This window comes from Saccostrea cucullata, unplaced genomic scaffold, assembly GCF_032062105.1.
Source record: "Saccostrea cucullata isolate Sc308-1 unplaced genomic scaffold, CSIRO_AGI_Scuc_v1 ctg168, whole genome shotgun sequence".
Taxonomy (NCBI): domain Eukaryota; kingdom Metazoa; phylum Mollusca; class Bivalvia; order Ostreida; family Ostreidae; genus Saccostrea; species Saccostrea cuccullata.
Window position 1 is genome coordinate 746998 of NW_026938891.1, and position 12515 is coordinate 759512.

The 12515-nt window shown below is 31.5% G+C and overlaps 1 protein-coding gene across 18 annotated transcripts in view; it reads right to left on the reverse strand.

The window, feature by feature from the left end:
- The window catches only part of LOC134251691 (protein scribble homolog), a 34604-nt gene extending 22940 nt beyond the window's left edge, over positions 1 to 11664 (reverse strand). For all 18 annotated transcript variants that reach the window (XM_062734112.1, XM_062734109.1, XM_062734111.1 and 15 more), the window contains exons 1-10: positions 11334 to 11664; positions 11131 to 11248; positions 4593 to 4671; positions 3578 to 3667; positions 2964 to 3084; positions 1823 to 1897; positions 1476 to 1620; positions 888 to 960; positions 513 to 558; positions 134 to 217 (exon numbers count right to left, since the gene is read on the reverse strand). In XM_062734112.1, the coding sequence (XP_062590096.1) occupies positions 134 to 217; positions 513 to 558; positions 888 to 960; positions 1476 to 1620; positions 1823 to 1897; positions 2964 to 3084; positions 3578 to 3667; positions 4593 to 4671; positions 11131 to 11248; positions 11334 to 11495 (993 nt within the window). In that variant the 5' untranslated portion in view covers positions 11496 to 11664. The remainder of the gene's footprint in view (positions 1 to 133; positions 218 to 512; positions 559 to 887; positions 961 to 1475; positions 1621 to 1822; positions 1898 to 2963; positions 3085 to 3577; positions 3668 to 4592; positions 4672 to 11130; positions 11249 to 11333) is intronic.
- Positions 11665 to 12515: the final 851 nt, after the last annotated feature.

Sequence of the window (12515 nt, forward strand, 5' to 3'; positions counted from 1 at the left end):
GTCTAGTGTTTTACCACAATAACAAAATAAAGTTTTTTTTTTTTTTTTTTTTTTCCAATCTTAAAGTCAAGAAAGAAGAGTCTGGTCTCAAGTCTAGATACATATTCTGCTTACAGAGATAAAGAAAACTTACCTCCACAGGTATTTCCTTAAGTTGATTCCTATCTACATTTAAGTTTGATAAATGAGTCAGTCTTCCAATAGTGGATGGCAATTCCTAAAATATGATTTAAGAAAATGACATATTCACTTCTAACAAAGTTAAGAAAGAAAGCATTGATAAGAAAACTCACAAAGATATTGTCCAGAAATGAATTTAATATGAACTTTAATGGAAAGATGCCTTTTACCAAATTTATGTTAATTCACATGTACAGGGTATTTAAACATTTCATTGCAGGACTTCAACTAAAAATATGGCACTTAGAACATATGAAAAAGACTCCTGCCCTCTCAAACTTTAAAGAAAGGACATAGGTTCAATCAGATTCTTAGGGTATTCCCAGACTTACCTCTAAATAATTCTCTGTGAGTATCAACTCTGTCAAATTGTCACAACTACAAAAAGATAAAAGGCATTAAAGCCATTAATAATATATGTTAGAGGATTTCCCATGTTTTGTGCAACTCGTGCAAATGCGAAATTATTTTCATAACATGTTTTAAACAATCACAGTTATCAATTCATCCACATGATTTTAGTGTGTATAAATAGGAATCCACCTTATTGACTTCAACTAAAATGGAGTGCATGATAAAAATGTGAATCACTCAAGAGAAACAAAAAACTCATCTAAACTACTATCAATATCACAACACTATTCTTTGAGATGTATTAGAAAATAAGATAATTGTTTTATTTTCTAGTTTGAATTAAAATGACCTACTTTCCAATCTCTGGTGGCAGAACACCCAGTTTATTCTGGTCCAGCTTCAAAATAGAGAGTTTCTGTAGTGACCCTAAAAGTAGAATCCAATTATGATAGTTTTCTTATAGGTCTAGATAATGAAATTAAAAAGCAGTGAAAAAATTTTTGACTTTAAATAAATGATCTCAAATACATGTATAAAACATGTTTCAAAATGGACTTGGGTCAAGTTATTTTTATATCAATTATCTTAACATTTGAGCATGTTACCTCAATTAAATTATCATATAAAATAAATGTGAATAGATGATTATTATTTATTCTGAACCTTTGACCTAGTGACCACCTATGCATAAAATAGAGTCTGTAGGTTACTTGGTCCTAATTTTTTTGTGATAAATCTTCCAAGATCACGGAGACCTGATGATTACTACAGTGCAGCTTATCTTGATGCAGGCCACTAATTATGTGTTACATAGCAATTCTAAACCAAAAAGCAAATATTCCCAGACATTTTGCCATATTCCCACAGGACTATCATTTAAACAACTGACGGACTTGACCCACATTTTTAGCATATCCTACTGACCCACATTTCCAACTCACCGATTCCCTCTGGGAGATCTTCCAAGTCGTTCTGTGACAAACACAGATCCGTCAGGTTCTGTAGTCCACAGATTTCTTCTGGGATAAATGTTAGCTGATTTTCTGACACATCTATTTGTGTCAACTTCTTTAAATTACCAATCTCCTAGGATTCAATGAAAAAGAAGAGACTTGTTAGTGGTTTGTTTATTAAGTTTTGGATTATTTGTTTATTTTTTCACATTTGTTTCAATTTATCCACTCTTTCACATGAAATACTCATATTATCCCTTTTCTTTAAATAATTTAACTCCCTATTCATAAGTCCTTAGTATAAATGCTGCCTAGTCTCTAATTAATTAACTTACTGGTGGAAGGTCCTGTAATTCATTGCAATCTAACCAGAGTTCTTGTAAGCTTGGGAGACTTCCAATTATTTCAGGCTAAAAGAAAGAAAAATTGTTCTGTATTGTTACAAAACTTGTATTCATTTTTACTATCTAAAATTGAAAATGTCTTTGTATATTTAGCATGTTTTTTGCTATGTAAAAGTACCATTAAATAACCAGTAATTACACCCTAGACAAATAGATGTGCTCTTTTTATTGCCAAGACATATCAACTGTCAGCTAATGGCTCCTACAAAAGAACCAGTAGTTCTTTCTTATTATCTCTAGCTGTCCTAAGACATTTTTTAGTCGATCAATAACAGGTTACAAAAGTGAAATCAGTGGCTTTGACAAATTCATCTCAACAGTGTTCCTCCATTAGGGGGATAAACTAGATGCCGCTTTCTGAGAGGTACAATTCATTTGTCCTTGATGTCCTCTGATCAATATTTTTATGTTCATACAAGTACTACTTTTACAAGACATGTACTTCATAAACAAATGAATCGAATTTATCAAAAATCTCTGCAAAACTGGATTAAAACTGTACATTGGAGCCAATTAATCCTCATTCATAAAAAAGCACTTTTGATTCAGAACATTAATTCCTTTGCTTAAAAAATTGCATCTTCAGAAGGAATCCCAACCTTTATAAGAATAATATGATTTGTGTAGAGTGTTGCAGATAAGAACTTTACTAGGGAACATACAATATTCAAAATATTGCATCATGATTTTTCTATAAATAAAATTTGAAGACAGTTATTCTGAAGACTTCCAATACCTATCTTTACATACTTCGTATTTAACTCAAAAATACTCATTATATACATTCTAGAAAATATGTGATTTATTGCTTCAGCAATTGTATGAGGAAATGAAGAATGGGAAAATTAATATCTTACTCAAATGGATTTTTGGGAAAGAAACACTGATCTTGATTTACCTTAGAGTAAAATCTGAAGTATATGCCACCTATCACTATAACATATCTAAATGCAACATCTTACAAAACTGTGACATAAAGGAATGGACAAACATCATCAGCCCCTTGACAATTTTATGATGTTTTTTTTTTAACCAGTTTAGTTGTATTATATTAACAGATTAAGACACCCACCAGCTCCTTGATGTTGTTACTCCCCAGGTCCAGGATCTCCAGCTTGACCAAGAAGGACATGGACTGGGGCAGAAACTGAATCATGTTTTCTCGTAACTCCAAAGACACCAGATTAGTGAGGCTGCAAACAGAAACAGTTCAACTGATTTTTAACATTTGAATATATATTGATATTTCATTGTAATTTACAATGCTAAAAATTAGTATTTCTTCATATCAAGTACAAGAATAATATGTGCTTTATGGTTCATTACAGTGATCATGGCAAATTGTATGTGGAGAAATTTATGCATTCATGGCTATTATACATACACAATTCTAGTTCAATTTTATATATAATGCTATCACTTAAACTAGTATAAATCCCAATTTAAAATTGAAATACATAAATGATAATAAAAACTTTAACCATGAGAGATGATTCAGGAAGGAGACTGACAAATAAAAGATACTCCGGGGATTTTGCAATAGTGTTGAAACAAGGGTCTAAATCATACAAGGAAGTGTCTCTCTCACATATCTTCTTATTAAAACTTGAATAACTTGCACTCAATCATTCTTGACTCCTTACAACAAAGTCTGCAACATACAGTGGAACCTATAGAATCCTATACCTTCCAATATCTGGTGGCAGTCGCATGAGCGAAACATCATTGAGTCCCAAATGTGTGAGATTTCTCAGCTGCGTAAAACCTTCTGGTAGTCTGTAATGAAAAAACAAAGCATTTTAATACACTGAAAAATCTTTAATTTGGGCTTAAAGCATCATTACTTTACACTGGAAACTTCGAGCGCTAGATTAGAAAGCATCTCCCACCCATTTAGGTCCACTATGGTATTGGTTAATTCTGCCTTGCTTAAAAGCATGCCATTTTCCAGATAATTAATAAAGGCACTTTTGTTAACAGAACATCAATATTGGCATTCCTCAAAAAGGTCAACACAGATTTTTTTTTCTCAATTCTGTCACTTTGGCACTAAGGAAAGTTGAAGAATTTTCTTTGATTTGTATCAGAATAACATATGTTTTATCTTATTTTTTTTTTTTTTTATTTCGGTTTTACTTTTATTTTGAGCACCCATCTAGATTCTTTCCTATTAAATGAGCAATACATATATTTTGGTTGTTGTGTGACACATGACATCCTCTTGTTAATTAATTAAGTGATGTAGATTTCATGTCAATGAACACAAGTTCACATCCCCTTTAGCAGTTTTGCCTAACCATTAAAAAAAAAACTTTACATGTTCATAAGAAAAATACAGAGGTAGAAAGTATAAATTCTTCAGTTTGCCGGATACGGGCTTTCACTGGGTATATTATCTACTGACAATGCTTGTAAAACAATTGTTTTTTTTAATTATCTAAAAATATACTTGCATGATGTCAAATCCTATCAAACATTAAGTACGCAGGAATTACATACATAATACAAAATTATATAACTTAATAAGTCAAAAATGTGACCACACCCACTGCCTGCAAATTTACTGCACATGTGCATACTTATAAAACAAACTGTACAGACTGCACCTATACCTATATAATCCTTGGATTAAATGAATTGTTCACACTGCTATATAATTAATGAGTCTAGGGCTGATCAGCAGTTCAGACAGAATACTTACTTTGTAAGAGGATTGCTGCTGACATCCAAAACCTGAAGATTTTTTAGGAACTTAATGTTCTCAGGAACATCACCAATATCTACAAAGTAAAATGAATGTTTAAATGATATAATAGTACTTTTAACACCACATATTAACCAAATGATCCAACAATACATTAATATGCATAAATAATAATATTTACATAAATAAAGGTAAAATACTTCTAATACTAGTATCTTATCCTCAAAAAATCTTAAATGTCCTCTGAAAATAAATGAAAATGGTGTGCTTGAATTTGATCCATCCCTAAATTGGTTAAGATAAAATTAGATAAGAGACTTGAAAGTTGTTGGCTTGTCTCCTCAACACTTACATTTAATTATTTTTTATTTATTTATTTTGCCTAAATATAAGTATTGATAGATTTCTTTTTTATCAAACATTACAGAGGCGGACACTAACATGTATCTTTTTGTCCTATTCTCTGAACAAATGATATCCTGGGATATTGATTTTGGTGCTTTCTCGCTTCAGAGCAATAAATCTCCGACTCTGTTAGCTAAGTAATCACTTTATTTGTCAAAAATTAATTCCTTAAATATCTTTCTAAAGCCTTCACTGTAAATTAAATACTGCATTAATATTTCTCCTTGTATTATTTGGCATTAAGCAAGACTGAAAGTCCCCTCTCCACTAGCTGTCAGCATTACACTGTAAGAGGTAGAATTTTTCACATGGATAAAATTGGGTTGCTTTGTGACCTAAATGGTCTTTATTTCATTGTGTCGAAAGAAACCATTTTATTACTTAAATATAAAGTATGTTCCTTTTTTTAAAGATTCAAAATAAAAGATCAAGGTTTTCCAAAAAGGAAATTTCCTATGTACTGCAAGTATGTAACAATTATATTAACTTTACAACTAGCCATGAGATTTTTCTAGACTTAATTTTCCACCTCAACCTTTGAATTTATGGTACCATAAGTTCAATACACTGTTTTTATCACAAAGTAAATAATTTTTTACTGATATGATCTAATAAAGGAAAATTATTATATGCATATTAAAGTCATTGGTCACCCCTTTATGACATGATTCAGCAGTAACTAAATCTCTTCATTTCCTCGCTAAACAATTGTTCTGGTATTATAAACACAACAAAAAGTTCAAATCCCATCCTTGTACAAAATGAAACATGAGACTGCCAACAAATGAAGCTTTACATATAAATACTGTCACTCTCTCTAGGTTCAGGGGGTGCTGGTCCGTGTACTGTGTATCAGATAACTAGGAATGGATTACAAGACATTTCTAAATATACCACATACTTTAGTCATGCTATCACAGTTTATTAACCAGTGTAACAATTTACTCAGTACTACACACTGATAATTATCAGAACCTTATTGCACTTACAGCTGGGGAAAATTAAAAGAACACTGCACTATTAAAATTGAGACATAAAATGTTAAAGAGGGAAATTGAAGTAATTCATGTTTTTTTCCCATTGATTTTTCTTATTCCGTTGAAGAGAATGATTTTCCTGCATTATCTTCTATATAAGGAATAGGTCAGACAATATCATGTATATAATCTGGTATTATGAGGAAAATCCTGCTTTAACATTGAAGAAGCCCACTAGACAAATGAGGAGACGATGGGTGAAAATTGATTTTACTGGGTTGACAAAGAACATATAAACTCCATCAGAAAGGGCATTAAAGGAGCTGAGAGACGAATTAGAGGGCAGGATCGGAGACTGGCAGACTTCTAGATGTGTGGACTAGACGTGTGTATGTACCAGGTCAAGTCAGCCCAGAATAATAAATCAAACCTGCCCAACTCAATGTATTGTCAGTTTGTCACATTAATAAGCACTTAAAATTATGTTCCAAGGAGTTATGAAAAAATTGACCACTTTACTTTTAAGAGATTTAAATTGCTGAGTTTTAACGATATTAATATAAAATTATTATATTTTTTCAACAATTTTCGTTTTGGTTTGGTTTATTCTTATTTTGTCGACTTCATTCAAATTATAAATAAAAGTACAATAATACAGATTCTACTGGTTTATATGTGATAGACATGTCAATTATAGGTGATGTGTGTATGGATCTGTTTTAAGAATGGTCTTGTTTTATAGCTGTCACACTATCGCTTATAACACTGAACTACAGCATATCTGTTTTTATGTTGATTTGTTCACAGGTTTTATAGAATACTAAGCATTTATAGCTTCTATTTATATTGGGTTGTCTTCCCTGATTAAAAAAAGTTGGAAGACTTAATAAAGGTGCAGAAAAAGAGAACTGACCTTGACAAAGCTCAAAGAGAACTAAAATTATCATCTGGGAACCATTTCATGCAACATATAAATTTCAAACCTTGTCTTTTGAACTTAAAATCTATAACATTTTTAAAATTAGATTAATCTCTTAAAGCTTTATTTCAAGCATAGGTCTTTACATTGCTTTTGTCTGATATCTGACTTACAAAAAAAAAAAAATGGGGGGGGGGGGGGGTAGTTAAAAAAAATCCACATATAGAATAACCAATTTTGCAATGAATTTCATTAAATCTAAAGATTTTAAAATTACACATTCTTTTCATATCTCCTCACATATAATCAAATACATTACCATCAAAGTTTACTATAAAATTCCATATACTAAGTATACGTCCTTGGCTATGCTGAAATCAATTCCAAAACTGACCTACTTTTATGGGCTGACTTTAGCTTAGGCCTCTGATCATCAAGTTTACATTTTTAGTAAAGTGGAAAGAACGGGATGATTTTTTCCAGGAATTGATTCATTTGCTTATTGGCACTATGTCACTAAAAAATCTTGTCTGATTTGATCATTTTGTTTAACTTTTGAAGTTACAATTATAACATTTTTATCAGAATGAGATAATTCTTTAAAAATCTAAAAGCATATAAAACATTCTGGGGAAATTTTGTGTAATCATAGCTCCATTCCTACAAGTAAACATGGCTGTACAGCTGTTGAGGCAGATGTTTTATAACTTCTTTTTTCAAAAGTAATATTTGCAGAATTAGCCTTATTAAGATCTGGTCATAAAAAATCAACATGGAAATGTTGCAATTTGACCTCATTTAAACTTTGATACTTATTGTACTTGATTATAATGCAATGAAGGGTACTTGATGAGTCTAAAACAACTCTCAGTTTGTCTGAAAACCCCTGCATAGATCATCAACATTGGGTCTCATTTAATGCAATACTAACTCTATTATGTTCATCTGCAATGTTATACTCTGTAATACACTTTTTCATCCTATACACCCTTGTGAACAGCAACAGTAAGTTATAAAGGGAATATATGAACAGCCTGCTAGAATCCCAACTCATGTGCAGATAATTATTAGAAATTGATTTGTAATCAAGATATATCAGCAAAGCATTTTACAGTCCTCATCTGGGGATACCCTGTCTACTATGTTTATACACCAGTTCAAGTCTGACAAACTACGGTCTTCTTGGACTTGACCTTAGGGTAATGTATAGGTGAAAAATCTAGAGATCTGGAAGGGATAAGCTTAGATTGCACAGCTGATAGAAACTTACAGCAAGGTTTACAACACAAAGTGGAAAGTTATCCAAATAAAAACAGGGCCTCAAGCATAAAGATTAGCTGTCATACACATTGTTTCTGATAAACCTACCACATGGGAACAGGCACTGTTTACTGATAATTTGTTCTAAAGGAGTTAATTATCTTAATTACAAATTAATATATTATGAGGCAAACACGTTTCTAACATTAAAGCTGTGTGCTCTGACTCATGGATGTGTTTGTCATCATCAAAATAATGAAGATATAAAACTCTTTTGAACGATCTAAAACCATTTTTTTTTTAAAATTATCTTTGGAAATAAAGAGACCTTGTAAATCTTATCATGATTATTAAAATAGCTTTATTCCTTAGATTAAATTTACACAGTACCACTATTTAATGCATTCAATGAATGGTATCAAACAAATTAGATAGTGTATTATATTAGATTTAAATATTGTTGTTGCACGCTATCGCTATGTAGTTTATTTTTTAAAAGTTTTCAAACCAGATAAAGGCATAGAAATTAATTGAAACAAATGATGTTTACAACATACTTATGACACAATGTGTACTATAATATTAATTTGATACTGAATAATTTCAAGATGCACATATCATAGTCAATCAAGTTGGTCTGCACTTTACTTCAAAGTGACAAGATCCTGATTTTTTTTTTTTCAAAAATTTAAATTAAATTTTGCTTATTTTAGGAGAGGAAATAAATATAAAATAACAAATACAAGCAGGACCATGTAGTGCCTGAGCCAGACTTACTTATTTATATATGAATAAATGCATGTAAATATTTACACACATGCACATTACATCACTGCCTGGTGTGAGTTGTCTAGCTGATGTCTACATTTTCACATAGATAACTTGTTAGGCTTCAAGCTTTTAAGGCAATTCATAAATATAAACAGATTTTTTTTAGTGCTATAAAAATGCAGTTTATTAAAATACTGTAACAGATGTTAACTTACACATATATTATATGCAGATTTTTAAACAAAACAATGAAAACAATAATGCAACAAGGTAATAAAATATCTGCATTCAGTCGTTCTAAAAATCTATTTATATGCCAGCATGTGCACTTCAAAGGTTGTGAATAATGTATGTGCCAGTATGGTGTCCTTAGCATCTGATGAAGTGACTTAGTGAATAAGAACATCCCAACTAATGTGAATCATGACTGATTCATGTTTAAATAGACACCCATATGCTATAGTGTAAACACTACATATGCATGTATATATACAGCAACATTCTATAGAGAAATGTTCTCAAGGTTAACGCTTTAGTGAAACAAAGCATTATCAATTTGTTATTTAAGTACAAAGACATAAACATTAAGCATTAGATTCAAATTTCTTAAATATGAGTGTATGAATCGAAAGGATTTTTAGCCTTTTATTTTGTACACAAACCACATTGGCGCGGGCACTATTAGGAATCTCAAATCAAAAGTGGACTGGAAAGTGCAATTAATGGTAATAATTTTGTGATTCCCAATTAAAATATCTTTCAGGACTAGTCTATCACGATGTATACAATAATAATTTAAAAAGAAATAATTTGGATTCTTCATCAAATAAGAATGATCGACTACATTTTAAAATAAACATACCATGAAAACACTAACAGATAAAAATTTCTTCATAAGATGAAAAAAGTTAAAATTGATCCACCCCACTTCTCCAGAAAAGTGCAATTTTATAACATTCGGGATTTTCTCTCCAATAGATAGTTTTTTCTATTATGAATGAATGTTTTCTTTTACAAGTGTGACAGGAGGAGGTAAAACTTATTTATTAAATGTTAATTCACATAACCGCAGATCTGTAGCTCACAGTTCTAAAAAAATTTGGGATGTGCGACCAGAGAGCTACAGTGCCAACCATTGAAAGAAGTTAATATTGCACATAAAAGTGCGCTCTTTCTCAATTTATTTCTCTGAAATATTACTAACTGTGTGTTACCAACATATTCTTTTACTACTTTCACAGCAAAGCATTCCCCAAAACCATTGGTAAAAGCCCTCCTGAGCCTGAAACTGAAAATTTCCCTTATTTATACTGCCATTTTGGGTGGCAGGCCATTTCAGTCAAAGGCGCTTTGTGCATGACTTGGACATGCTGTTTTATTAATTATGAAAGTAGTTAAAGAATATGTAGAAACACAGATAGTAATATTTTGAAATATAAAAATAAAGAAAGAACCAGTGCACTTTTTTCTGCACATTAAATCTACACTTTTTTCAGTAGGTGGTACTGTAGCTCTCTGGTCATTCATCCCAAATTTATTACACCAGCGAACTACAGATCTGCAGCTAATGTTTGCAGAGGAGAATATAACTTTTCATGGTTAAACAATTGAAAAATGAAAACTTTTATTACGTGAAAGTCAAAAATTTGATTTAAAAAAAAAGAACTTATTAAAAAATGCGACTTTGATGAGGTATTTAACCTCTTAGCCCTCAAATGTAGCTCTACAATCTATACCTATCTAAATTACTCAATTTATTTAAAGATTTGATATAAGCCTTTCTCTGCTAAAAATTCATGCAACTGAACTTCATTTTACATTATAGTGTCTTATTCAGGTCAAGAATTTTGTGGCAACTTTTAACAGGTCATGTTGAGGCATCAATTACTTTTTAAGGTGGGAAAAATTCCTAGCATTCCACTTTCTGTTTATCAAGGATATAAGAGTTATTCCCCTTTACAAACAAATCTTTAACCAACCTGGAATTTTAGCCTCTTTTATTAAACAACTGATGAAAATATATTTCTGGAAATACCCAGCAAATAACGAGTTGGATAATGAGCAAAAAAGAATTACATAAAGCAAATGTACACTTTGTGGCTAACTTCTAACACACCCAACTATCAGTAGCATCCAATATGGCGACTGGTATCAACTTCCGATTATTTAGATTGAAAAAATAAACTCAAAATTGTAGACATACCGTTCCTGCTGACGTCCAATTCCATGAGGTTGACAAGGTTTGCAACCTCTGGTGGTAGTCTGGCGATCTCATTATCACTCAAACTCAATTTCCTGAGCTGAACAAGACGAAAGAACCCCTGAAGAACAGAAAGTCATATTCATTACCAAGGCAAACTAGCACGCCATGTTTCAAACTCAGTTTAAAATTCTAAGCATTCTTACCTTTGGCAAATCCTTTAACTGATTTGCATCTAATAGTAATTCCTCTAAACTTCGTGTGTACCTCAAAACATCGTCTGGGACTTCAGTCAAACTACAATGTCTTCTGTCAATATATTCCACTTGCCGGTTGCAAGCTTTAAACAGAGGTATACACTTAAACATTGTCCGATTTTCAACTATTTAAAACGAAAGGGAACATCTAAAATGTGTTCTAAGATCATCAAACTAAAAGGAAGAGGAGAAAATAAAAATTCAGACAGATTTCACATCGTAAACATTCAGTCCGTACGATTTCGAATGTGCTTACATTTATCAGCGTGACGTCACGGCTTTCCCATAATGCACTATCCACAGGTACGCGACACATCTTCCGTCTTCAGGTGCGATAATAAATTGAATATTAACAGCTACTTTGAAGACCATTGAAATAGGCAATTCTCTTCTCTTATTTTAACGAATATTTACGTATAGGGTAAATGCGTGTATACTTTTACATTAATTATGTAAAAAAAATTATCAGGGACCCATGAATTAATGAAGTCTTATTGCTATGCTTTTCATAATATTTAACATAATATTCTTAAGATTCTTTACACACTTGAATTTTACTTTTATCTGTATTGAGTTTTTGAGAGACTCAGAGAGGGAGAGAGAGAAAGAGAGAGAGAGAGAACTGGAATATTAGTGACTGACAAGTATAGCTTTATAATAAAATTAGCATTTTTTCTGAGAGTAGATCTAACCTAATAATAGACCTTAGATTACTTCTCTCGGCGATTTTTAAAATCGGAAACAAAGACAAATAGATAAAAAATTTTCCTTAATAAATTTCCAAAAGACTTCTAGAGTACTGATGAATTTGCATTAATATTATTAATATATTATTAAAATTATATAGGTCCGTGGATATACCTTTCGTTTACTTTTAAGAGATTTTAGTTTTACACGAAAACTGAGGAAGTCATACCGGTAATTATTAATTTCGATAACATTGGAGCTACCAAGGCTTCTTCTCACTAAATAGTTTCGCACTTAGATGATGTTTTCTTCATTTACTTTTTTTTTTAATCTGAGTCGGTCTAATTTTAATATACCCGCCCCGCAACTCTAAGACTCGACCGCTCATGCTTTTGTCCTCCACTTTTCAATTCCATTTCGACTCCTAGTTCTTATGAACATTCG